This window comes from Eumetopias jubatus, unplaced genomic scaffold, assembly GCF_037043125.1.
Source record: "Eumetopias jubatus isolate StellerSeaLion01/CBP00866 unplaced genomic scaffold, mEumJub1_p1.0 scaffold_4, whole genome shotgun sequence".
NCBI classification, from domain to species: Eukaryota; Metazoa; Chordata; class Mammalia; order Carnivora; family Otariidae; genus Eumetopias; species Eumetopias jubatus.
In genome coordinates, this window is record NW_028274810.1 from 28,121,071 (window position 1) to 28,148,819 (window position 27,749).

Below are 27,749 nucleotides of genomic sequence, written 5' to 3' on the forward strand. Positions count from 1 at the left end.
AAAGTTTTCTCACAGAGAAAAGATTTGAGTATGTTAGTAGCATAAGAAAAAATAATGTCAATTGAGTGGAAGATAATAAAGCTATGGAGGGAGGTGGCATAGGATTTGGAGAATGCAGGAAAGAGTGGAAAGATTTATTACTGGAAAGGAGCCAAAGACTTTTCTTTGAAACACTGAGCAGAAGCAAAAAAGAGAAAAGATATTAGGAATATAGGACTGTTTTGAATTGGAGGCAAGGGCAATAATAGTAATTGTCATTTGATGGCTGTAACCTCATTCAAGTAAGGATGAAGATAAAGAAGGACGATGGTTCAAATAATTGTCTTTTTGCAATTCACAATTACTACTTTTTAAATCTGCCAGTCTTGTTTAGGGCTACGAAAGAAACAGGTAAGAAAGAGAAAGAATAATTACAGAATTTGCCGTAGTGTTATAAGGTATCTTTTTTCTTTAAAGTCTAACTAACCTGGTTAAGGTTAGGAAATATAAGTAGGCTATACATTTTTGCTGGTTATAAGTTATTGTAAATAGACATTATAAATTACTATTTAAAGTTTACATTCCAGTGAGATTTTTAAAGCAGCTTTCTTGAGGTATAATTGATATTCAATGAAGTACATATATTTAAAGGATACAGTTTGATCAATTTTGACATAAAAAACCTAGTGAAACTGTCCCAATCCAGATAATGGATGCCCTTTGGTACACCTTCCTTTCGGCGCCTTCCTGCAGCCCCCTTTCAACAATTTTGATATGTGGTGTTTTCATTTTCATTGTGTTCAAAACACTTGCTAATTTCCCTTTCTCTTCTTTGACCCATGGGTTATTAAGAAGTGCGTTATTTTAGTTCCCTGGTATCTGGGGATTTTCCAAAGATCTTTCCGTTATTTCTAATTTAATTCCATCTAATCACAGAACATCCTTTGCCTGGTTTGAATCGTTTTAAACCCATTTTGACTTCTTTTATAATATGGTCTATCTTGGCAAATATCCAGTGTGTACTTGAAAAGACATGCATTCTGCTATTACTGGATGGAGTGTTCTACAAATGTCCATCTGGTAGAGAAGGCTGATAGTATTGTTGAAGTCTTCCATATTCTTACTGATTTTCCATATACATGTTCTGTCCACTATTGACAGAAGGCTATTGAAATCTCTGGCTATAACTGTAAATTTGTCTATTTCTCATTGTGATTTTGCTTCGTGCATTTTGAAGTTGTTTATTAGGTGCATAAATGTATAGAATTGTTATGTCCTCTTGATAAATTGACTCCATTATTACAAAATGACTTTTATCCATAGTAGTTTCTTTAACTGGGAAGTATACTCTGTGTGATGTTAGGCACGAAGCTGGGGCCATTGTAGAGCTTACCATGTTCGTTTCTTGTCTGTTAAGATTCTTGTCTTTTGTTGCCTATAGCCAATGTCTTGAAAATTTTTATTTCATGTATTTTGTATGAGTTTCTTTTGATTGTTTCAGGCAGAAGTGTAAACCTGTTTTTCCATCTTGGCTGGAGCAGAAGTCCAAAAATAGCTTTAAAATTATTTATGGTGGTTCCTAAAGTTTTTCTTTTTGCTTGTATCAGCGATATTTAGAAGAATCTGATGAAAGATGTGGCCCTTAGCCCCTCACATCTGCAAAGGCTTATCCATGTAAAAGCTTGATTGTAATTTCATGAAGTTTAGAGGCTTGAGGCTTCCTTCATCCTGGCTTAGGAATTCTTACTTTCCTGCAAGCATTTTCCACCCTAGTTGTACACTAGAATCACCTGAGAGAGCTTTACCTGTGCTCCACCAGACTTGTGAAATCTGAATTTCTGGTGGTAGGACCCAGATTTTTGTTTTTAAAACTCTCTAGGTAATTCTGCTGTGCAGCTAAACTTGAAAACAGCTTGTTTTAAAGCAAAGGATGGCTTCCTCTTCACTTGCTCTGTCTACCTTCCCTTTATTGGCAAGGATCCTAGGGAGGATGGGAGGAGCCAATTGCTCCTTAAATTCACCCTGAGTAGAAGCAGTTACTTTTAAAAAAATTCCCAATTCCACCTTCAGATTTTGTCTTGGTAAATTGTATCTGGGCTTTTAACAAAAGTGCATAGAGAAGAAGTTAAAATAAAACTTTTTCAGGTATATTTCACAATTTGCTTTAGCAAAATGCAGAATGTTAGAATATCCCTATGGCAAACAAGAGACAGCAATATATATCAATTAACATGGACCTCAGAGCCTAAGAGCCTATAGGAAATAAGGCTATAAATAAATAGGAATGTAAATTTTCTAAACCATTGGGTGTTTATGTGATATGCTTCGTATATAAGATTTGTGCTATGTCACATGTATATATGGCTTCAATTATTGGTAATTCCTAGTGAAAAATATACTTCATTTGACTAAAGTGGGCCACAGTGCATTTAGCTATTTTTACAAATGCCATAAAGCAGTAAGCAAGAGAAAATAGCACAGAGTGCTCTTAATGAGAGGTCTGATATAACGTGGACTCTGTGACTCTGAGACGGATTTCACATTGTGTCACTTTTTAGATGTGTCAAATTATGTAATGCATGGAGTGGTAAGTTTGGAATGCCAGCCACTTGTATGCACGCTGATTCTTTTGTATGATTTCTTTAAAGAAGAACTTGAACATCATATTCATTTTGTGTATTAGACTTTTCAGTTTCCTAATCTTTTAATGCTTCTAGAAGTAATGGTGAACTTTTAAGAGATTAAATGACTTTGTATAAATGTAGTTGAAAATATTTTCTTCCTCATTTGTTGTAACCAATCTTTCCCTGTAGCTGTGAACTTCACAGAAGTTAATGAAGAAAACAAAAACGATCTCTTCAGAGAAGTGTTTTCTTCCATTGAGACCTTGGCCTTTACCTTTGGGAATATGTAAGTAGAGAACTGTCATTTAAAGAAATTTCGGCCTGGGAGTCTCAGAATATGTCATATAATCCAGTAGATACATGGAAAGTAAAGTGTTAACCAATACAAAATATTATCACAACACTGGAAAAAAATACATTCATTATTTCATTATTGTTTTGTTACTGTATTCGGCAGTGTCTGTGTAGCTGTTCAGAAGCAGCATCCATTTGCAAGTGACTATGTGGTTTATGTGAATAGATTCCTAGGAGTTTATTTCTAAGGTTCTTAAAAAAAGTTTATTCTGTATTACATGTTGAATGTGAAGCCTGTGACAGAGCAATGTAATGACTTGTCTTTTTATTTCTTTTTTTTTTTTTAACTTCCCTGGATAGCCTGACAAACTTCCTTATGGGAGATGTAGGCAATGATTCATTATTGCGACTGCCTGTTTCTCGGGAAAGTAAGGTAGGCCAAGTTTGTGTGAGGGCAGAGACTTCAATATTTTTAACTTAATATTTCAATAATTTCCTGATCTTAATCTCAGCATTAGTCTTTGATAGTTTTCGAGTTGAGCAAGAAAAACAGATCACTTCATTTTAAATTGAATTTATAGTCAGTTTCTGGAGCAAAAATTTAATTATACTTTCTAAGTGGTTCTATCATTTTAAAAGAATATATCTGATAGTTTTATGGTGTCCTATGTAATGAATCTATGTCATATGGTCCAAAATTTTAGTAAGTAATTCTTAACCATTTTTCTCTCCTGACATTGTCACAGTTCTTAAAGACTGGTGGAAACAGAAAAATAACACAAGAAGTAGAGAGGGTGTTAATCTTTTCACACATCCTATAGTTTATTACCATGAATCACTTATAAATAGGCTGTAGGTCTTCACTCTCCCTAAGAGCAGTATGTTAGAGGATTGCAGTTCCAATTCCCAGTTTTGTTTTTTTTTTTTAAGATTTTATTTAATTATTTGAGAGAGAGAGCAAGAGAAAGCGCATGAGCTGGGGAGGAGCAGAGGGAGAAACAGAAGCAGACTCTCCCCACTGAGTAGGGAGCCTGATGAGGGCCTGGATCCCAGGACCCCAGGATCATGACCTGAGCCAAAGGCAGTCACTTAACCGACTGAGCCACCCAGGTGCCCCCTGATTCCCAATTTAAAGAAAAATTGCCCTGAAATAATAGAACATGAAGAATGTAGAATATTGCTTTAAAGACTTATAGTAGTAATATTTTTATTTGACTAAAATTTTTTCACTAAATGCAAGCTATTTTTAAAAACTGCAGTAGGGACATACGTTAATAATTTCTTTTTAAGGATGTTCAAATCCAGAAGGAGGTCAACAAATATTTGGAAATGTGCCAAGTATTTGTGTTATATCAAAGTAATATAAAATTGCAGGTCTTTCTTAAAGTGATACAAAACATGAATGACTAATTGAAGCATTTGTTATATGTACTATAATAATGAAAAAACAATTGACTATTTTTGAAGTCATCCGTTGATGAATCAAGGATAGTGTATAGACCATATCAGTAATGAAGAATTTTAGGATCCTTAAATATTTTGCTATTACTTATAATTTTTCTTCAATTTTATCTTTTCAAACATACTACTAATTTAGAAGATATAATAATATTATATCTGTGACAAGGCTCTGAAGAATTAAAATTTTAGGTGTGAATCATATTTCCTGTTCCTGTTGGCTCTATTGTGTGCACAATATTACACTAATTCTTAATAGGAAAATACTTTTTCCTTTTTTTCTTTTGCACCTTATTTTCCTTCTTGCAGTTTTTAATTAACCCTAGAGATTGAACTTTAAAAGTCCATGATGATATAATGCTACTAATAAAACTACTTTGGTGAAGAGTTTTGAAAAATACTTTAATAATTGCCATTTGTTTAATAGTGTTTATTATGTAACATGCCCTATGCTAAGCCTACATCATCTTAAGCCTTAAAGTAGCCTTATGAAAGTAGTGTTCTTATCCCCATTTTACAGAAGGGCACACCAAAGTTAAGCCTAAATATATAGCCCAGTGTCATACAGCTACTAAGTGATAGAGCTGGACTTCAAACCCAGGTCTCTTTGATCCCTTTTGCATTGAATCCCTGCATAGTCTGTATTGCCCAACCAAGTAGATCACATTTGTTTAAGATCTCACAGTTTTGGTAGATATGTTCTCCTGCACTGTCCAGTAAGGTAGCCACTTGCCACATGTAGCTCTTTAAACTTAAATTAATTAAAATAAATAAAATAGAAAATATACATTACATTACATTTACATTAGCCACTTTTCATATGCTCAGATAGCCACATGTAACTAGGATCTACCTTACTGGACAGTGCAGATACAGAACATTTCCATCATCATAGAAAGTTCTGCGCTAAGTTGTCCACTAGACTTTCAGAGAAATGCTTTTGTCATATAAAATGGTAAAAGATGGCTGGAAGAAACAGGTCTTTGTCTTCAGTTTAAGTGATAATCTATTTAGATTGTTTCTATAACTTCCTGACTAATATTTTTGAAATCTGCAGAATTATTTAAAGTTTTGAATGGATTTATTAATGTTAACTAATGCTGTTAGTAAACAATGAGGTTGTTTATTCTTGGATCTTGAGAACTGCAGTTGTAAAAGGTATGTAATTCTTGTAAGATGTAGTAGCATTTAAACAGATTTCTTAGGCCCTTTGAATTCTAAATACTTGAAATTCTTTAACAGGAATTATGTCACAATAATAAATTAGAGTGAAAAATGTCTGAAGCAAACATCTGTTATCTTCTGCTCTAACCTTAAATTTGTTTTCTTCCATGTTGTAAGTCTTTTGAAAATGTTTCTGTGGAATCAGTGGACTCATCCAATGAAAAAGGTAATGCTTTTGAGGTACTTACAATCTTAGTCAAATTTTTTGCAGTTCCCTCCTTCCTTCCTTTCTTTCTTTTCTTTCTTCTTCTTTTTTTTTTAATCACTCCCCAACCCCCTACAGTTACTTTCAATACCTGTTTTGAATTACTTAATCTCTTCTTGCTCAGTAACCTAAGTATTCATTTTTAACACAAAATGATGTGTAAAATTTTGCATAAAAACTTAAGAAAAAAAGCCTGCTAGAATAGATAGATATTATAGAGACTGATCAAGAATTATATAGGGTTTATAACTTGATGAATAATAGAAATATGTATAAGATAAAAAATATAATTTGAAACCATTTTAAGTTTAAACTGTGACCTTTAATTCTAAATTTGTCACTTGTATTTTTTTTAAACAGTTTTCTTTGAAGAACATCTTAGGATTTGAATGCTTCTTTGTTTAGAGTTATGTGCTGATATTTAATATATACTTGATATTTTTATTTTCAGGAAATTTTTCTCCTATAGAACTAGACAGTGTGCTATTGAAGAACACTGATTCTGTAGAATTGGCTTTGTCTTATGCTAAAACATGGTCAAAATATACCAAGAACATAGTTTCATGGGTTGAAAAGAAGCTTAACTTGGGTGAGTTGCCCTTTGGGGCATCTAATTAACTTTGGAGTGTAAGAACTAAATTGTTTGCAATTCATTTTCTACAGACGATGACTAATATGATTCCAAATTAGTAGCTGCTTCATTGTAGTGAATAAAATCATTGTCCATTTTCTCTTCTTGAAATAGGAAAGACTCTTCTTACAATAAATGTACTTATTGAACATTACTGTGGGCCAACCACTTGATCTGGGGACACAAAGACAAATAGTATACTGTCTTTGCCTTTAAGGAAGTCATACTCCATTGGGCAAAAAGAAATGCAATCAGATAATATGGTTAAAAGAAATAAAAGCTACAATAGGTGTATGAGCACCAGCCATGGTAGCATCTTAATAGCTAGTATTTTCCCAGTGTTTTACAGTTGACAAAATACTTTCATATCCTGCACCTCATTTAATCCTTACCAAAACCCTGGGAAGAAAGCAAGAAAAGAATTATTCCCATTTTACAGCTCAGGCAAACAAGACTTGCCTAAGGTCAGATAGCAGATTTGCATAGGATTGTATAGCACTAACTGGAAGAATATAGGCTTTACCAAAATCCTGTGCTCTTTCTACAAAATTATTTGCTTTAAATAGGGACTGCCCATCAGAATCACCTGAATAACCTTAAAAGGGCAATACACAGGCCTAGGTCCCATCTCCAAGAGAAGTTAGGCCAAGCATGTATATTTTGAAAGTTTCCTAGTTTTTTTTTAATAATTTTTTATTGTTATGTTAATCACCATACATTACATCATTAGTTTTTGATGTGTTCCATGATTCATAGTTTGTGCATAACACCCAGTGCTCCATGCAGAATGTGCCCTCTTTAGTACCCATCACCAGGCTAACCCATCCCCCCACCCCCCTCCCCTCTAGAACCCTCAGTTTGTTTTTCAGAGTCCATCGTCTCTAATGGTTCGTCTCCCCCTCCGTCCTAGTTGGTTTTGATGAGCACTCTGGATAAGAATCACAGTATGGGGGGGGGTGGGGGGGTGGGAGGTGGCGGGGGATGGGTTAGCCTGGTGATGGGTATTAAAGGGGGCACATTCTGCGTGGAGCACTGGGTGTTATGCACAAACAATGAATCATGGAACACTACATCAAAAACTAATGATGTAATGTATGGTGATTAACATAACAATAAAAAATTATTAAAAAAAAAGAATCACAGTATCATTTGATGCAGACTAGTATGTGTGCTCACTCTTTAATTTGGGAATCACAAATAATTTTAGAGTATGGAGGGGAAAAAGAAGTTAATTTACCTTCTGATGTTTTCTTTGACCTTTTCAGAATTGGAGTCCACTAGAAACATTGTCAAGTTGGCAGAGGCAACTAGAAGTAACATTGGAATGCAGGTAAGTGTTCAGTGACCTCCTAGGGTATTGGACAAAGAGGTTACCTAGATGAGCTCATGATAGTGCCTTGGGAAGTCAGAAACTTGTATACTAAATATAGGAAAGAAGTGAAATGCTAAACTTTTGGCTGGGCAAAATAAAGACCTTTTAAACTTAATGTGGAGACCCATTATGGAAAAAAAACTAGGAAATTCACAATTTTATACAAATGTTGGTTGTTTTGTTAGCCACTAGTCTTGCCTACCTTAGTTTTATAATTAATATTCTTCAGTACCTCCTCATATAGTCATCTTTGTGACTAGTCATTTGTCTGCAGAAAATGTCTAAACTTAAAATTTCTCCCTCTGAAGAAGAGTAGTTGGGGGGTCTAGAACTCTAGTGCTATTTCCATTGGAAAATTTACTTTTCAATTTTAAATTCTAGGAGTTTATGCCACTGCAGTCTCTATTTGCCAGTGCTCTTCTTAATGATATAAAGAACAGTCACCTTTTACAACAAACAATTGCAGCACTCCAAGCCAACAAATTTGTGCAGGTAAAAATTTATGTGTATAATACACATTTTTTGTTGTTAACAACAGCATACCTTTAGAAAACAGCTTTTTTTTTTCTTTCTTGTTTTGAAATACCCTTGACAGCCTCTACTTGGGAGGAAAAATGAAATGGAAAAACAAAGGAAAGAAATAAAAGAACTTTGGAAACAGGAACAAAATAAAATGGTGAGTATTATAATGGAGTTTCATCTGCCTACTTGTGAACATCTGAAATCATCTGCGGTATGTAATAAGCATCCACCCTGGAAGATGCATACCTTACTCTGTAGTTTTTCTAAAATGCTTGTTTTAACTATCTTGTTGAATATGCTAATGAAACTTATACATTAGGGTTTGTTTCTTATTCTGTATTTAATAGTCTTTTTTTTTCCTGTATAGCTGGAAACAGAGACTGCTCTTAAAAAGGCAAAATTGTTATGCATGCAACGTCAAGATGAGTATGAAAAGGCAAAATCTTCCATGTTCCGTGCAGAAGAGGAGCATATGTGCTCAAGTGGTGGATTAGTAAAAAATCTCAACAAGCAGCTAGAAAGAAAGCGAAGGCTGGAAGAGGAAGCTCTTCAAAAAGTAATCATCTTTGTTGTTATTTGCAAGTTGAATTAGCAATAATCTGCTAAGGCTTCAGTTCTCAAATGTTAGCATGCATCAGGGTTGCCTGGAAGGCTTGTTAAAACAGGCTACTGGGCCCCACATCCAGAGTGTCCGATTCAGTAGCTCTAGGGTTGGCCCCAAACGACTTGCACTTCTAACAGATTCCCAGGTGATGCTGCTGCTGGTGGTGATGGGGATCCACACTTTGAGAACCAGTATACAAGAGATTTTTGCTTATCTTTTAAATCTTTGGTTTTCTTTCTGAAAAAGTATCTTAGAGAAGGCAGTAGTTTAATATTTTTTACTTCATTGTTCAGGAAGTTCACCTTTTAGGCAACTGGGTGTATATGTGCGCTAATTCTAGTACCTGATAGCAAAGCTAGGCTGGAGCTTTATATTGCTTATGAAATATAATTTGATGAATTCTGCAAGATTATATAGAAAATGGTAAATATAAATAGAAAAGGCTGTTAAATAGAAGTAGTCATTTATCTTGTAGACAGTATACCATACATTAAAGTCAAGTGCCTGAGTCACTGACCAGAACAAATTGTTACCTTTAGAAATATTCTATTTAAAACAGACTATTTCATAGTTTTTATGTAAAAAGTCTTTTTAATTTTTCCATTGAGTTTTATTATAAGTATTTGTTTTAAAATATAAATTCTAGTGATCAGTGTTATTTTTTTTCTGTGATATTCTTAAAGGTAGAAGAAGCAAATGAGTTCTACAAAGTTTGTGTGACAAATGTTGAAGAGAGACGAAATGATCTAGAAAATACCAAAAGAGAAATTTTAACACAACTCCAGAAACTTGTTTTTCAGTGTGATCTTACCCTTAAAGCTGTAAGTATTTTGTTCAGTATTTTGAAGGCCCGGGGCAAGAAAGGGTCTAAATATCTGCGGAAGGGAAGAGGGATTCTTGATGAGTCATGATTCTTAAGGGATTTAATTTCTGAGATTATTGCAACATTTGGATTTGGAAATTGACTTTCAGCTTTTAATAGTGGTAAATGCTTTGAGTTACATTTTTTATCTGGTCCCCCAACTGGTGGATTGATGATTTGTCCAATTAAAACTGAAGTCTGAGAGTTTGAAATTGCCTCTAAGCCACTGTCTTTCTTGGCTTGGTTGACAAAATGGATTTGACTCTTGAAACTTCTTTCAGCACTATGAGATTGGTTCTTCAAAATCTGAGTAAACTAAATATTAAAATTAAACCCAGTGGCTTATTTAAAAAAAAAAAACCAACACGGGCGCCTGGGTGGCTCAGTTGGTTAAGCGACTGCCTTCAGCTCAAGTCATGATCCTGGAGTCCCAGGTTCGAGTCCCACATCGGGCTCCCCGCTCAGTGGGGAGTCTGCTTCTCCCTCTGACTCTCTCCCCTCTCCCCTGCTCTCTCTCTCACTCTCTCTCTCAAATAAATAAAATCTTAAAAAACAAAACAAAACAAAAACGCATCCTTCCCTCAAGGGTTTTCATTTGCCTCTTTAAAATGACTTTTATAAAAAGTTTATATATCAAATACCTTTTTTTGATGTACATTTCACAAGTTTTAACACATGTGTAAATTTGTGTAACCACAATCAGGATTCAGAAGAATTCCATCACTCCAAAAAATTTTGTTCATGCTGTCCCTTTGTAGTCAAATTCTCTACCCACCCTTAAACCCCTGGCAAATATTGATATGTTCTCCATCTTTATAGCTTGATCTTTTCCAGAGTGTCATATAAATGGAATCCTATAGTATGTGACTTGGGGACTGGCTTCTTTTACTCAGCATAATGTCTTTGAGATTCATCAATGTTATGCCTGTATCAATAGTTCATTTCTTTTTATTGCTGAATAATATTCCATTATATGAATGTACCACAGTGTTTATCCATTCATCAGTTGGACATCTGTGTTGTTTCCATTTTTTGGTGATTGTGAATATAGAGTTGCTATACAACTTTGTTGTATAGCAAATACAAATTTGTATACAAGTTTTTGTGTGAACATGAGTTTTCGTATTTCTAGGGTAAGCACCTAGGAGTGAGATTACTGGATGTTATGGTAAATGTCTGTTTAACTTTGTAAGAAATTGCCAAATTGTTTTCCAGAATGGCCATAACATTTTCATTCTAACCAGTAATATATGAGAGTTCCGATTGTTCTGCATCCTTGACAATACTTGTTGGTTGTTGTTATATTTTAACTGTTCTAATATGTGTGTAGTGGTAGTTGTTTTAATTTGTGCTTCTGGAGTGACTAATGATATTGAGCATCTTTTCAAGGACTTATTTGCAGTCTCTATTTTGTCAATTTTTTAAATTGATTTGTGGTTTTTTTTTTTATTATTGAGCTTGCATATTTTGTCTTCCAGTCTGAAACTTCTCTTTATTCTTTTAGCAGCTTGTTTCAGGGGGAAAAAGGTTATAATTTTGATGGAATCTAACTTACCAATTTCTTCTTTTATGTGTCATGCTTTTCATATTATAGCTAAGAGAGTTTCAGTGTCACAAAGACTTCTCTCCTATGTTTTCTACTAAAAAGTTTATAGTTTGACATTGATATATGATCTATTTTGACTTAATTTTTATGTAAGGTGTGAAATATAGGTTGAGGTTTATTTTTTGCATATAAATGTTGTGTTAAAATTATGCCTGTGGGATTTTAATTTATGGAGGTGACTGAATGCTGACATGGAGAGGTCAATGTTACTGAAAGGGTGAATTGCTTACTTATATTTTCTGAGAGAAGGGGACGTGCTGTGCCACGTAGGGCCACAGAAGTACCAGGTTTGGTGAAGCAGAGGCAGGAGTGAGGGGAAAGCTGAGTATAGAGCCTTTATTGGGGTTTCCAAGGGAAAGACAAGGTGGGGCAGGATAAGCAGTATAGGATTGGCTAGCTTGATGGTCTCTAGTTGCTTGGTACCCGGCCCTGGGATGATTCAGAGCAGGAGACAATAATAACTTGGTGTGTGAGAATTAGATAATGAGGTTGTTTGGGTTGCATATGAAAGACATGCCCCCCACTACTCCCCACACCTGTGCTAAGAATTGGTTAGCCCTGGGAGGAGCAGACTCTCCCCAGCCGGCAAACTTTTTAAGATGTCAAAACATTATAAAATACGGAAAATAAAAAAACATTATTAATACAGATGTCCACTTGTTCCAGTACCATTTGTTGAAAACTTTGTGCCATCTCCATTGATTTGTCTTTGCATCTTTGTCAAAAATAAATTGACCATATTACATTATAAAATACGGAAAATAAAAAAACATTATTAATACAGATGTCCACTTGTTCCAGTACCATTTGTTGAAAACTTTGTGCCATCTCCATTGATTTGTCTTTGCATCTTTGTCAAAAATAAATTGACCATATTTTTATAAAAGGTCAATTTCTAGATTCTCTATTCTGTTCCATGGTTATATGTACCTGTCATTTGGCCCAAACTCTACTACTGTGTTGATTACTGTTGTTTTATAGCAAGTCTTAAAATCAGGTAGGGATACCTGGGTGGCTCAGTCGTTAAGCATCTGCCTTCGGCTCAGGTCATGATCCCAGGGTCCTGGGATCGGGCTCCCTGCTCCATGGGAAGCCTGCTTCTCCCTCTCCCACTCCCCCTGCTTGTGTTCCCTCTCTCCCTGTGTCTCTGTCAAATAAATAAATTCTTTAAAAAAAAATAAAATAAAATCAGGTAGTGTGAATTTTCAACTTTTTTTTTCAGAATTGTTTTGAGTATTTAAGATTGTTTGCCCATAAAAACATTGGAATCAGCTTGCAGTATCTACAAACAAATCCTGCTAACATTCTAATTGGAATTGTGTTAAATCTTAGATCAGATGGGAAGAATTGACTGTAATATGTAGCATCTTAACTATATAGAGTTGTTCAATTGATGAAGACAGTATGTCTCTCCATTTATTTAGATACATGATATTTTTTTAATCAGCACTTTGTAGTTTTCAACATAGAAGTCTTTCACATGTTTTGTTAGATTTAAACCTATGTGTGTATGTATGTATTTGAGCAGGTATTGTGAATGTGACATACAAATAAATCAAAAGATAAATATATACCACATATAATTTATGTGTATGTATCTGCACACACATTTCTTCAATTTCACATTTCATTTGTTCATTGTTAGTATTTAGAAATACAAATGATTTTTGTATGTTGATCTTGTATCTTGCAAACTTGCTAAAACTAAATAGTTCTGGAACTTTTTTTGTAGACTCATTGGGGTTTTCTACATAGAACATTATGTTAACTACAAATAGGGACAGTTTTATTTCTTCCTTTCCAATCTGTATTCCTCTTACTTCTTTTTCTTTCTGCACTGGCTAGAGCTTCCAGTTCGTTATTGAATAGGATTGGGGGAGAGAAGGTATCCTCGTCTTCTTCTGGACTATTTAAGGGCAAAGCACTTAGTCTTTCACTATTACATACGATGATAACTGTAGGGTTTTTGATGATGCCCTTTATCAGGTAAGGAATTTCTCCTTTTCCTAGTTTGCTGAAAGTTTTATGATGAAGGTGTTGAATTTTTTTTTCCACTGCTGAAAATTTTGAGGTTGTTTGTTACTGCAGCATAAGCTAGCAAAACTGTCTGCTTCAGTATATATTGAATAGATATGTACATATATTCTTTATTCCTTTATATGTACCTTTACATACTATATACCATATGTGTACCTAAATATGATAGAGGAACATCTTTGAACAAATAATATATAAGTACAGTTTACGGGACTTAAGATGCAATTTTTGCTAATTAAATTATTATAAACATTTATAATTGTGTCTGCTTTTTTTAAAAAAGATGTTAGATTTTATCAAATGATTTTTTCTGCATCATTTGATTAATGTGGTAATACAGTTTTTCTTTTGTAGTCTATTAATATGATGGATTACATTGATGTTTGAGTGCTGATCTAGTCTTGCATTCCTGGATAAGCTGCTTTTGGTTGTGATGCATTGTTACTTTTATCTATTGCTGGATTCAATTTGCTAATATTTTGTTGAGTATTTTTTTCTTTTTCTTCTCTGTTAATAAAAGACATTGGTATGTTATTACTGGGTTTTTTTTTTCTTATACTGTCTTTAGTTTAGTATCAGGGTAATTCTGGCCTTGTAAAATGAGTAGGGAGGTGTTCCTTCCTGTCAGTATTCTGGAAGAGATTGTATAGAATTGGTGTTATTTCTTCAGTTGTTTGATGGCATTCCCTGGTGAAAGTATCTGGGCTTGGGGTTTTCAGTTTTGGAAGATTTTTCACTCTGTATTCAATTTCTTTTGAGAATAAATCTATTCAAGTTAATTATTTCTTTTTGGGTGAATTTTGGTAGTTTGTGGCTTTCATGGAATCAGTCCCTTTTGTCCCAGTTGTCTAATTTATGTGCACAGAGTTGTTTATGGTTTTTCTTTACCCCTTCAGTGACTCAGTAGGCTGTAATAATATCCTCTCTTTGATTCCTGATGTTGGTAATTTGTACCTTCTCTCTTTCTCTCTCTGGTTAGTCTGGCTAGATAGAGGTTTATCAATTTTACTGACCTTTTCAAAGAACTAGCTTTTAATTTTCATTGGTTTCTCTATTATTTTTAAAATTTTATTTATTTCAGCTTGCTTTGGGTTTATTTTGCTTTTCTTTTTAGTTTCTTGATGGTGGAAGCTTAGATTGTTCATTGAGACCTCCCTGCTTTTGTAATATAAATATTTAATCATTTAGATTTCTCTCTAAGCACTCTTATCTAAATCACACAAATTTTGAATTTTGTATTTCTATTTTTGTTCAATATAAAATATTTCCTAATTTCCTGTGAGACTTCATCTTTGACCTATGGATAGTATAGAAGCTGATTGTTTAATTTCCAAGAATTTGAGAATTTTCTGGATAAATTCCTGATACTGATTTCTAGTTTAATTCTGTTATGATGAGAGAAATGTTTTATATAATTTCAATTTTCTTAGATTTGTTATGGTTTGTTTTATGATTCAGCATATGGTCTATCATGGTGAATGTTCCATGCATATACTTTTCAAAATGTGTGTTCTGCTCTTGTTGGCTGAGGTATTTGGTAAATGTAAATGTCAATTGGTTATTGTTGGTTTACAGTGCTATTTATTTCTTCTATATCCTTGACTTACTTTTTACTTCTATCAGTTACAGAGAAATGAGGGTTGTTTTTTTAAGTTTTTATTTAAATCCCAGTTAATCAACATACAGTGTAGTATCAGTTTCAGGTGTACCATACAGTGATTGAACACTTCCATACAATACCCAGTGCTCATCACAACAAGCGCGCCCCTTAATTCCACTCACCTATTTAACCCACCCCCTACCCACTTCCCCTCTGGTAACCAGTTTATTCAGAGAAAGGAGTTTTGAAGTCTTCAATATACTGTATACTTTTCGTTCTATCAGTTTTTGCTTTATGAATTTTGAAACTCAGTTGCTTGTGCATTAGTAATTGTTACATATTCTTGGTGAATTAATCCTTTTATTTTTATGAAATGTCTCTTTTTATCCTGGTAATTTTTATTGCTTTTAGTCTTCATTTAATAATGATGTAGCTGTTTCAGTTTTCTTTCAATTATTTTTTTCATGGTATGGTATATCTTTTTCCATTCTTCTACTTTGAGTTTTATCATTATATTTAAAAGTGAAATCGGAGGGGGAGACGAACCATGAGAGACTATGGACTCTGAGAAACAAACTGAGGGTTCTAGAGGGGAGGGGGGTGGGGGGATGGGTTAGCCTGGTGATGGGTATTAAGGAGGGCACGTTCTGCATGGAGCACTGGGTGTTATATGCAAACAATGAATCATGGAACACTACATCAAAAACTAATGATGTAATGTATGGTGATTAACATAACAAAAAAAGAGAGAAAAAAATAAAGTGAATTTCTTACATAGCATATAGTTCAGTCTTGATTTTTTTTAAAAATCGGTTTTGGGGGCACCTGGGTGCCTCAGTTGGTTAGGCGACTGCCTTCAGCTCAGGTCATGATCCTGGAGTCCTGGGATTGAGTCCCACATCGGGCTCCTGGCTCAGCGGGGAGTCTGTTTCTCCCTCTGACCCTCTCCCCTCTCATGCTTTCTCTCACTCACTCTCTCTAAAAAAAAAAAAAAAATCTGTTTTGATAATCTATATCTTTTAAGTGAAATATTTAGTTTATATTTAATGCAAATGTATGTTCACATTTAGGCCTACTTTTCTCTTTTTCTGTTTGTACCTTATGTTTTCTTCATTTGTTTCCCTTTTGCTGCCTTATATTGGATAAATTGATAATTTTTTAGAATTACATATAATTTATATTACAGATTTGATCTATTTTTATTTATGTATTAGAGTTACATTTTAATTTATCTAAAACGCTTATTCACATTTTATTATCTACATTTTAATTTACTGAGCTTTTGACTATATCTCTTTTTATGGTTTTTTTTTTCTTTTTAATGGTTGCACTAGGGCTATATTTATAAAAACTTTTCACTGGCCTATTTAGAACTAACATTTTACCCCTTCAAGTGGAATGTAGGAACCACATAGTCCCACCATATAAGTCCCTTTTACTTGTTTTGGGTTGTAATTGATATGTGTATGTTACATCTATATACTTTGAAAGCCTCACCAGACAATCTTATAATTTTTGCTTTCAAAAGTCACATATTTTAGAGAAGAGAAGTCATCTTTTTTAATTACCTAGATATTTACCATTTGTTTCTACTCTTCCATTTCTACAGTTCTTTCCCTTTGATATCATTTCTCTCTTTTCTGAAGAACTTACTTTAGCATTTCTGTTGTAGCAGGTCTTCTGGTGGTGAATTCTGTATTTCATCTGAGAAATAAAGACATTTCTTTATTTCTTTATTTCATCTTTATTCCTGAAGGACATTTTCATTTGATAAAGAATTTAGTTCTTTTCTTTCAGCACTTTAAAAATGTCCTTCCACTGCCTTCTGGCCTCTGTGTTTCTAATGAGAAATCCATAGTCATTTGAATTATTGCTTTCTCAATGTGCAATGTGTTGGAGGGTTTTTTTTGTTTTTTGCTTGCAAGATTTTTTTTCTTTGTCTTTGGTTTTCAACATTTTGATTACAGTTTATTTGGGTATGAATTTTGTTGAATTTGTTCTGTTTTGGGTTCCCTGAGCTTCTTAAATCTGCAGGTTTGACTCATAATATTTGGGAAGTTTTCAGCTATTGTTTCTTCAAAATTTTTTTTGTAGCACTCTGTGCTCTTCCTCTAAGACTCCAGTGCCTCAAATTTTAGACCTTTGTTTTTATTCTATGGGTTTGAGGGGGGTGTTTTTTTTTCTCCCTAATCTTTTCTCTTGGTGGTTGTTCTGTTGATCTATCTTCAAGTTCACTGACTCTTTCTTTTGTTATCTCTTATTTTCCTATACAGTCAAAACAGTGAATTTTTTTGTTTGGGGTATTTTATTCTTTTTTATATCTTCCATTTCTGTGCTGCGACTTCAGTCTTACCATGTTTTAAGATTATTTGCCCTTAAGTATTCAAACCGTCATAATAGTGGCTTTAAAGTCTTTATCTGATAATCCAAATAGGTGAGTCATCTCAGGGTTAGTGCGTTTATTGTCTTTTCTCTTGCGTGTTGATGAGATTTCCTGGTCCTTCATGTAACAAGTAATTTTGGATGATATTCTGGACTTCTCCATATTACCTTATGTGACTCAGGGTCATCTTTCTAACCTATATTGAATGTTGAGTTTTTAAATTTTGGGCAGGCATTTGATCTAGTTAGGTTCACTCTACAGCTCCTAAGGAATCCCTTCCAAGTCTTCTAGTTGTGAAACTTAGCCTACTCTGCTGCTATTGAGGGCCAAGTAGGGAAAGGATAAAGACAAAAACCAACAGGGAGTTCAGACCCCTCACTCTTCAGATCCAGTTTATCTGGTTCTAGAGAAGAATTCCCCTCAAAGTTGTAGATGTCTGTTCAGTGGCTACTCCTATTGGAGCCACAGCACCACATCTTAGCGCTTGGGACTTGCTTTGGGGCTGGGGGACAAGAGAAAACAGACAAAAACCAGTGGGTTTCGCCCCACTCTTTCAATCACAAGTCTTTGAATAGGAGTTCAGTATTGGCTGGGAAACAGTAGCAAAAGAAATAACAGGAAGCATATCCCTGGATTGCTCATACCTTGATTTGTTTCTTTCCACAATCTGCCTGCTACCATTTACTTTTCAGAATTCTCAGAAAGTTGAGAAATTCAGTGGGAAATGGGGGCTGGGGGGGCGGTGAGCCTATTTCCATTTGAATCAGAAACTCTCCATAAAATGTTCCCAAGTATTTAAAATTGTATCTCATTCATTTACCAAATTCCAATTAATGTGTGATTAATTTAGAGACCCAATTTTAGCAAAGTGATTTAAAAGAATTATAAAAATCCCAGGATTCAAAATTACATTATGAGTTACGTAAGCCAGCCTTTACACTTGACAAGTCCTTTTCACCTCAGACAGTAGCTCATGATAGCTAAGATTGAGTATGTACCTGCCAGTGTATTAAGTTCTTCGCCTACATTAACTCACATAAATCTCACACAATCCCATTAGGTAAATATAACTGTTTTTAGCTCCATCTTACTGGTGGAGAAACTAAAGTTTAGAAAACCTTTCTTCTCAAAATGTGGTCCTTGGGCCCATCACATTCTCATTACCTTGGGAGCCTATGAGGAATGCAGAATCTTGGGTTTCAAGTCAGACTTTTGGAATCAGAAACTGCATTTTGAACAAGAATCCTGCCCATGATTCATTTGCACATTAACTTTTTATGAAGCATTTGCTTAGAGAAGTTATAAATAACTTGATCAAGGTCACCTGGCATGTAAATTGTAAAGCTAGGATAGAACTTGGTTGAATGACTTCAGAACCTGTGCTCTTAAATACTGTGCTGTCTTGCTGAATGATTATTTAGCCTGGATGTGACAACTCCAAAATTAATATAATTTTTATATTGAGCTAAAAAGAAAATCCATTTTCTTGTGGACCTTTCAAGTTATACCATACTGCTATAATCCCTCTTCTACAAAATAACCCTTTAAATATTTAAAGGTAATTGTTATCTTCCTTTCCTGAATGCTTTTTCCAGACTACACACCCCCAAATCTGATTTTTTTTATTTTCACTCTAGGACATATCACATATCTGATTGCAGAGAAAACAAAATTATTTGAGATACAAAGATTCTAGACATTCAGTTTCTCTCACTATCTTAGGGAAGTTACACAAATCATATTTATATCCCAGCAAAATTTTAAGTTATATCATGGACATCAAAGATTACTTCTGAATATCTAAAATTGTCTTGAATTATGAAGTATTGGAGGGTAGGGGATAAAGATCATAATTACATTACTGAGAGGAAGAAGAAATGACCAGGCCAGTCACTAAAGACCTAACCAATCAATGGGCTTTGAAGAATGGAAAGAATTAGAACAAGAGTTTTTTGTTTTATTTTAAAGTACATTCAAGAGAAATTTATCTTTAAAGTCATACAGGATAGAGAATTACACTGAACCAAATTTATTTTAGATTATTGCTAATTTATATGAAAGAAACTTTCCCCATTATTTGAAATTAAAATTCTGTTTGAACAGCTATCCTAAATATTTGCACTAATCCATGTGCCAGTGGAGGAACTAAAAATTTGCTGTAGGTGATGAAAGCTGGGCATAGAGTTGGAAGTCCTGTGTGCTCGAGTGAGCAGTCCCAGAAAACGAACAGAATTATAGTATGACTTTGGCTAATAAAACTTTTTATTACTATACATTTGGTCATTTCCCCTTTATGAGGCACTTAGGTCCCTGTGTGAGATAGAGGACCTAGAAGAAAAGTCTAAGTTCCTGACTCAGGGAACAGATTGAGGCACAAAAAAATCTAAAGGCAGGATGATTTTTGAGGTACCTGTGAGCCACCTCAGTTAAGATGCCAAGCAAGTCCTGCAGGATCTACCCCATGGGGGTTCACTCTTTAGTGTTTCTATTAGGTAAGTGAGAGGCTGAATAATTTGGGGAAAGTTATAAAGCATTTTTATTTTTATAGGATTGAAAAAGTAAAAGTCAAAATAATTGTGCTCTGATTGAAATGTTTTCCCTTATGTTTTTCACTTAAGAGTTTAGAGCGTTATGGTCAGACCCTCAAGAGTATGGAGCTGGGAATCCTCAAAAACACATCTGTCTGCTAAAATTATGAACCAGTAGGGACATGGGGATGTATTTTTGAACTCTGCAGTTTAAAGCCAGTTTTGCTGGCAATGATTACTCCTAGATATTGGATTACAACTGTTTTGTTTTTTTTTTCTTCCTGATCTGCACTTCGCACAAAGTCAGACAATGTAGTATGCTCACAATGATGTTCAGTGTTCTGTGCTTCACTGTATGATCTTTTTTTCTTTTGAAATCGATGTATATTTATACAGCATTCTGTATAGCAGAAGTTATTTTGCCTTTTGTCTCTGTCTGTGACCATAGGTGACAGTTAACCTCTTCCAGATGCAACACCTACAGGCAGCCTCCCTTGCAAACAATTTACAGTCTCTCTGTGATAGTGCCAAACTCTATGACCCAGGCCAAGAGTACAGTGAGTTTGTCAAGGCCACAAATGCAGCCGACGAAGAAAAAGTTGATGGGTAAGAATGTGTAGATGCAATTATTTCAAAAGATAAAACCTTTATTGCTAAGTTCCTATCTGGTAGTAGGTGGTATCTTTTCTAACATTGGCAGGATTGACTTTAAAACTTTCTGAACTTTTTTTTATATTCAGATGTAACTCACTTAAGAGTAACACTTTTTGTTTTGACACAGAGCTAAGTTCTTTGAGATTTAGAAATCCTTTGAGAATGGGAAATCATGGTCGTATCTGTTTTGAATGTCCACAGATTTAACAGCCTACATTTTCCATAGAGGTGATAATTAGAAAAGCTTAACCATGACATGAATTATTGACCATACTTTTGCTACTCTTTTCCATGTTTCAGCTGTAATAAGTTCAAATGATGAATAAATTTAGTTCACATTTCCTCTAAGAAGTTGAACCATGTAATAAGGCTTTTTCTTACTATTTAATTACTCTGTTCAGATGTAACAGATTTTTCTGAAAATAGAATAAAATAGGCTGGGTATTAGTCATTCTTCTAAATGATGAGTTTTATTTGGGTTTTTCTTAGGAATGTAAATAAACCATTAACAAATAGTCCCCACACTTCTGGATACAGACCTACCGACTCGTTAGAGGACGTAGTGCGCCTTCCTGACAGTGCTAGTAAGATTGAAGAGGACAGATGCTCCAATAGTGCTGATGTCACAGGTAAACTTTCACATTCAAGAGAGCACTGATGGTGAGAGAGCAAGTTGTTTAAATGTGATTACTAAATGAGTTGCAACTCTGGAATTTAAAAATCAGGCCTTGAATGAAAACTTCATGAGGCCTTATTCACAGTTGTAAGCACTGTGCCTGTGTGTTAAAGTCGACTGTCGATCACTGTTAAATTTGACTTGTCTCATTTTATGTAATATCAGTATTTCACCTCATGAAATCCGTCTGTAGCCACGTTTGACTTTAAATATTCTTTTCTTAAAGGTCCTTCTTTTATAAGGTCATGGACATTTGGGATGTTTAGTGACTCTGAGAGCACTGGAGGAAGCAGTGAATCTAGATCTCTGGATTCTGAATCAATAAGTCCAGGTACATAAGCATTTAAGTCTAGCAGAGAGAATTCAATGAAATAGTCCTTTTGGGGGATATATTTTAGCTACCTTATTTTTTTAATGAACTGTCTCCTAGAGAGGAGTATGTACGTATACCTGTTCAGCTTAAAAAAAAAAATACAGAGGCAAACCCACATATATTTACCACCCAGCCTATAAGAAATAAAACATTATCAGTACATTAGAAGGACCCTCTGGACACCTCCTTGAAAACCTTGCCCTGCTGCCCACCAGAACAGACCATCATCCTGGATTTTGTCAGTCATTCTCTAGCTGTTTTCAGTGTTTTACTACTTGAGCTTTTCCCTCTTCGGAATGTTATACAGATGGAATTATACCATTTTTTGTGTGACTTCTTTCATCTTTTTTTTAAGATCCATATCGATGTGAATAGCTCTCTTTATATATCTTTATTTTATACTATATGTAGTATTCCATTCTTTGAACATAACTATACCTTTTAGATTGTTTTGTAGTTAATTGCTGTGATGAACAGTACAGTTAACACCAATTTTGTGCCTGTGATTATTCAGTTTTTATAAATGTACCTTGAAAGGTACTTTAATAAAGAGAGTCAGTCCCATGCTCCTTAGAGAGGCAGGATAGATGTGTTGAATTCTCCCTTGGTGGCTTCAAAGAGGCTAACTTGCCGGAGGTAATACAGCTAGCGGGAAAAGAAGGTAGCATTTGAACCCATGAGATTCTTACTGGGACATTCTTTCTCCTCCACTCTCCTACCAAAGACTGCTCCAGGCCTGTTCTTCCGGCCCTTCTCCTAGGGTCCTTGGCATGGTGGGATGTATGTTATAAGATTTCACCTACCTCAGAAGTCCAAGGCATTTTTTAATAGTGTTCTATTTATTACAGAAACTTAGTCATGTAAATAAGTCTCTCGAAATTTAAAGTTAGAAATAACTTCCATGCAGCATCGGGGTTTGTAGCTTACTTTGTGTCTTCCTTTAAAACTAGCCCCGTGCAAGTGACGCCCTGGAGATGTGAGCCTAAATACTTACCTGAGTATTTGTAACTAACTTTGTAAAAACAAGACGGTTGTAGCTATCCCCACAAATTAAGACCCATTCTAGAGCAAGCCCTCAATTATTTGGAATCTCATAAGACTTCGTGTGCTAAAGACAAGAATTTGAAAACTAGTTACATGATAAATGGTGGTGAAGGCCTGGGGAGGCCTGGCCTGGGAACAAGGGAACTGGGGGACATGACAGCCGTCCTCACATCCTGGAGTGGGAAGGGATTAAAGTGACAGTTCTCATCTGCTCCTTCAGGGAGAACGGGGACCAAAGGCCGGGATTCATAGGCAGGCAGGTTGCTGCTCAAAAAATATAAGGAAGCCATTTTACAGTTAGGATAGTTCGAAATGGAACGTGGGACCTCAGATTTCTCAGTCACTGAGAACACATTCAAAGCAAAAACTAGATGACCGCCTGCCTCTTCGGCATATTTTGAAGAGGAATCTTTTTTGGGGAAAGATGTTGGTTGAAATCATCTGTAAGACCTTTTCTAACTCTCAGCCTTAAACTCATGAAGGCCTTGAGATAAGTGAGATCTTCCACTTGGAGAGATAGAGCCCTGTTTGTACGATCTGCAGGGAGCAAAGAAAGCTCATGCCCTAGTCTGGCCGCTCTTGAGACCCATGCAGCGTCCTTTGCTGACATGGCATGTGTCCTGTGCTCTCAGCGCCCCGCCGGGGGTCTTTATTCCTGCTTCCTGCTCTCCCATCCTCCTCGTAACCTGAATGTGATGTTACTGAAGCATGGCTGTATTCATTAGATTTTTGTATATTATTTTTGTATACATTTCTTTGTAATTCAACAGGCATTTAATGACAGTTTACCATTGTGCCAGTCACTTTGTTAGATAGTAGGTGTAAGACATGAATAGAAAATACTCCCTGTCCTTGTAGAGCATATAATCTCTATCAGAAGTTGGCAGAATGTATTTGGAAAAGTCAGGTTTGGTTGAATTCTCTTTTTGTTCCTAGTAATAAATACCAGAGTTCCCTATATCTAAAGTCTGAGAATGGAAGCAGCTTTTTGTGTTGTAGCCCACAAAATAGTATGACTTGTGTTATTCAAAAAATATTGTCATCACCCATTTCTTAAATTCTAGAGTGAATGGTCAGGTGATTGTATTCACAATTTTCTTTTAGGAGACTTTCATCGAAAACTTCCACGAACTCCATCCAGTGGAACCATGTCTTCGGCAGATGATCTGGATGAAAGAGAACCACCTTCCCCTTCAGAAGCTGGTATTGCTTTCACCTGAATCAAGTTCCCACTAAACCCTTTGAGTCAGAAACACTGCATGATATTAGGAAAATAGTATAAAGAATTACTTTGCTGTGTATTAAACAAAAGACATTATATTGACTTAAATATATCCCAAAAAATTATGTACAAGTAGGGGTTGATAATGCACTAGTGAAATGTTATAAGCGGAACTACTAGATCTAAAATGTATTAGCATGGTACAAAAATAGGCTAGTTATTTTGATCTTTTATAGACCTAATACAGTGACTTAACTGTTAAAAGGGTTGCAATGCATGAGAAACTGAGAAAATCTCTTTAAAAGAAGTAGTGCAAGAAGTTAGGCAGGAAAAGTAAATAAATTTGTTCTTGAGGACAAGGAAGGTTATGGATGTTGACAGATATAAAAGAGAAATCAGTTACCTTAATGACTTGAATTAGACTCGTATAAATTAGTTTTGTACATTTGAGAACTTCTTATACCTGTTCGGGCGTCATTTACTAGAATGATATGGAACATCTGACCTTTGGTAGGATATTGATATAGAACTAGCTACCTTTAATTTTATAATGAACTCAGAATAAGAGTAGCTTTATCTTTAATGCAAATAATAGTGACACTAGTGGTCTCATACAGCTAGTTTTCTTTGAAGCTTTTGTAGGGGCATTTTCTAAGACTGTAATGCCACCTCTGTAACAGACTTCCAGGTGCTATAAAGAGTATATTAATAACAGTGTAGATTCATTGATGTTGAAAATATTATGCCATGCTATTTTAGAAGTATCTTAGTGGTTTTTTGGTGATTTTTACTTAGAGCTCAAATGTTTGATAAATGTGTACTTTGTAAGAGATCTATAAATTGGATGCTTATTTTGATGTTACAGACTCAAAATAATAGCTTGATGTAACATATGAATGATTACAAAGTCTAAAGATTTTTCAAAATTTAGCATCATGTGTTATAATTTTTGTCATATTACAATTCTTACATTAATTTATTTCTGTTGCAAGGACCCAATTCCCTTGGAACATTTAAGAAAACATTGATGTCAAAGGCAGCTCTCACTCACAAGTTTCGAAAATTGAGGTCCCCCACAAAATGTAGGGATTGTGAAGGCATTGTAGTATTCCAAGGTGTCGAATGTGAAGAGGTAAGATCTTTGAGGAATTACATTAGCTCCTTCATGCTTTTTGCTTTATACTCTTTACTAATTTTATTGATTAGGCTCTCTTGCAAGTATATTTTTAATAAATTGAACCACAGTGTAGTTTTATATTTCATTTAGCTTCAGACACCACAAGTAATACCTTTTAAAATTATTTTTGTTGTGTTACCACTTTACCTATAGTTTGCTCAGTTGTCCATAGTTTTAAGGTGAGTGAACCATTTTTTAACTGTCATTTTCTTGTAGTGTCTCCTTGTTTGTCACCGTAAGTGTTTGGAAAATTTAGTCATCATCTGTGGTCATCAGAAACTTCCAGGGAAAATACACTTATTTGGAGCAGAATTCACACAAGTTGCAAAAAAGGAACCAGATGGCATCCCTTTTATACTCAAGATATGTGCCTCAGAGATTGAAAATAGAGCCTTGTGTCTACAGGTACGTTGTAACTCTTAAAATTTAGTTTAAAAATATAAATGCCTGTGTGATGTGTTCTAATGGTGAGACTTTAAAGGAAAACAGTGCTCTCAATTTTTAATAAGTAACGATTTATTCGGACTTTTTTAGAAAATGTTGCCTCATTTGGCCCTAGGTTTTCCTAAATTTCTAATAAATATTGAAGTAGACACATCAGATATATGTAGATGTCTGCATTTAGCCATGTTCTAAAGGAAAATTTTGCCAAATTTTTCCATTTTCTTCTCAAGGGAATTTATCGTGTGTGTGGAAACAAAATAAAAACTGAAAAACTGTGTCAGGCCTTGGAAAACGGAATGCACTTGGTAGACATTTCAGAATTTAGTTCACATGACATCTGTGACGTCTTGAAATTATACCTTCGACAGGTAAAGTTTTTACCCTTAAAACATACTGTTAAATAGAAAAGAACAAAAATATGATTCATATTTTGCTGATGACATTTGCTACACATATATTTTCATTGACGTAGACCATATTAATGTGTCTCTCATTATTGTTACAGATCAAAGAGTATATAAAATACATGGACAGTTTAAAGGCCAATAATATTTAAAACACTCATTTCCAATCACCTAGCTTTAGGAAGTAGAACATTAGCTTATTGAAGGCTCCTATGTGCCCTTCTCTAGTAAGTAGCCCTCAACTCCACCCCAGTGGTCTGTTCTAACCATGTTAATACCTCCTTCTCTTTTCTTAATAGTTTTAATACCTGTTGTATGTTCCTAAACAGTGTATCATTAAGTTTTAGGTAACTGAGAGGAAAGCCTAAATCTAGCTGTGTATTATTCACACTGTTAATGAAGGATTCAGTAAGTTCAACACTGTCGGAGTCATGGTCCAGCTTTACCTTCATTGATATTCTCAAGTAGCCATTGGGCAAAATCAGTGGGGTCAGTGGGCAAGATCATGAAGGCATCCTGGGAACATGCAGTTCCACAGATTTGGGGCATCACGCAGGGCTTTTGTGTAAGCTGGGTACTGGAGGAACATGATCAGGGCTGGGCTGCCTTGTATTTTCCCTTTCTGTGCTCACTGTTGTATCTGGGGCTTATAGGAGTAGATCCAAAAAAGAAAAAAACAAAACACTCCTGTGGGGTGAAGCAGTAATTGGCCTTAGTGGCTTCAGGCAGCAGCTCATAAAGGGGTTGCAGGAACGATCACTGCATTGCCACGATGAGCCAAGTACAGAAAAGAGCTGGGTCAAGCCCAGCTGCATTCTGTCCTTGGGTAGAAATGAAGAGACAGTCACAGAGAGCAGAGCAGTGATGGTTCTTTACATGCCCATCTCTGGAGTTCTGTTCTGCATCTGGATCCTTTTTAATATTGTGACTAGCTGTCATCCTAGGATCTCTCCCTTTTCCGCCCCCTTCTGTCTTCTGAGGGAGCACCTGTCTTCTGTGTCATGTGTTCCTGTTTGTGGTTTATGCTACTGTTTTGGTCATGCTGTTCTTGAACAAGGTGGAATAAGTGTAAGTTTATTTATTTGTAAATGTCTTTATTCTACTTTCTTGAACGGGATGGAAGAGTGGATATGGATAGTATGGAAGGTTATTGTGTTCTAGACCGTAAATTATTGTTCTTCCGAATTTTGAAGGCATTTTTTATTGTTCTCTTTGAAGTGTGAAATCTTTCTCATTTCTGATTCTTTGTATGAGGCCTATGGTTTGCTCTCTGAAAGCTTGTAGAATCTTCTTTTTTTCTCCCCAGTGTTTTAAAATTTCACAGTGTACGCCGTGATGTGGATATGTTCTCATCTGTCCTTTCAGGTATGCCACGTACTCTGTCCTCCTTGGCCTTTTGTTCTTGGGACTTTTATTTTGTTGTTCATTTCCTCCTATTTTCTCTGTATTTTCTTTCTGGAAATGTGCATACTGGACCTTATACTGGTTCCTTCATCTTTTCTCTATTATTCATTTCTTTTTTTGTTTTTGTTTTCTTTTAACACTTTATAAGAGGTTTCCTCAGGTGTTTTGTTTTGTTTTGTTTTTTTAAGTAGGCTCCACGCCCAGCATGGGACCCAGCGTGGGGCGCAAACCCACAACCCCCAGATCAAGACCTGAGCCGAAACCAATAGTTGGATGCTTACCCAACTGAACCACCCAGGCGTCCTGAGATTTCCTCAGTTTTATCTTCCATACCTACTGTAATCTGTTTCATTTCTGAGATCATATTTTAATTTCTAAGAACTTGGCTCTCTGTTCCTTTTCCAACATCCTTTTTCAGGATT

At 35.2% G+C, this 27,749-nt stretch overlaps 1 protein-coding gene across 2 annotated transcripts in view; it reads left to right on the forward strand.

Annotated features, from left to right (window-relative positions):
- ARHGAP29 (Rho GTPase activating protein 29) overlaps positions 1-27,749 on the forward strand; it is a 55,570-nt gene that overhangs the window by 20,436 nt on the left and 7,385 nt on the right. The window contains exons 3-18 of one of the 2 annotated variants that reach the window (XM_028087642.1): positions 2,793-2,889; positions 3,258-3,330; positions 5,697-5,745; positions 6,236-6,373; positions 7,681-7,745; positions 8,169-8,279; positions 8,383-8,463; positions 8,677-8,865; positions 9,597-9,734; positions 20,378-20,535; positions 21,073-21,212; positions 21,486-21,590; positions 23,781-23,879; positions 24,891-25,030; positions 25,292-25,480; positions 25,750-25,887. In XM_028087642.1, the coding sequence (XP_027943443.1) occupies positions 2,793-2,889; positions 3,258-3,330; positions 5,697-5,745; positions 6,236-6,373; positions 7,681-7,745; positions 8,169-8,279; positions 8,383-8,463; positions 8,677-8,865; positions 9,597-9,734; positions 20,378-20,535; positions 21,073-21,212; positions 21,486-21,590; positions 23,781-23,879; positions 24,891-25,030; positions 25,292-25,480; positions 25,750-25,887 (1,910 nt within the window). The remainder of the gene's footprint in view (positions 1-2,792; positions 2,890-3,257; positions 3,331-5,696; positions 5,746-6,235; positions 6,374-7,680; positions 7,746-8,168; positions 8,280-8,382; positions 8,464-8,676; positions 8,866-9,596; positions 9,735-20,377; positions 20,536-21,072; positions 21,213-21,485; positions 21,591-23,780; positions 23,880-24,890; positions 25,031-25,291; positions 25,481-25,749; positions 25,888-27,749) is intronic. The other variant, XM_028087643.1, reaches the window with a different exon arrangement.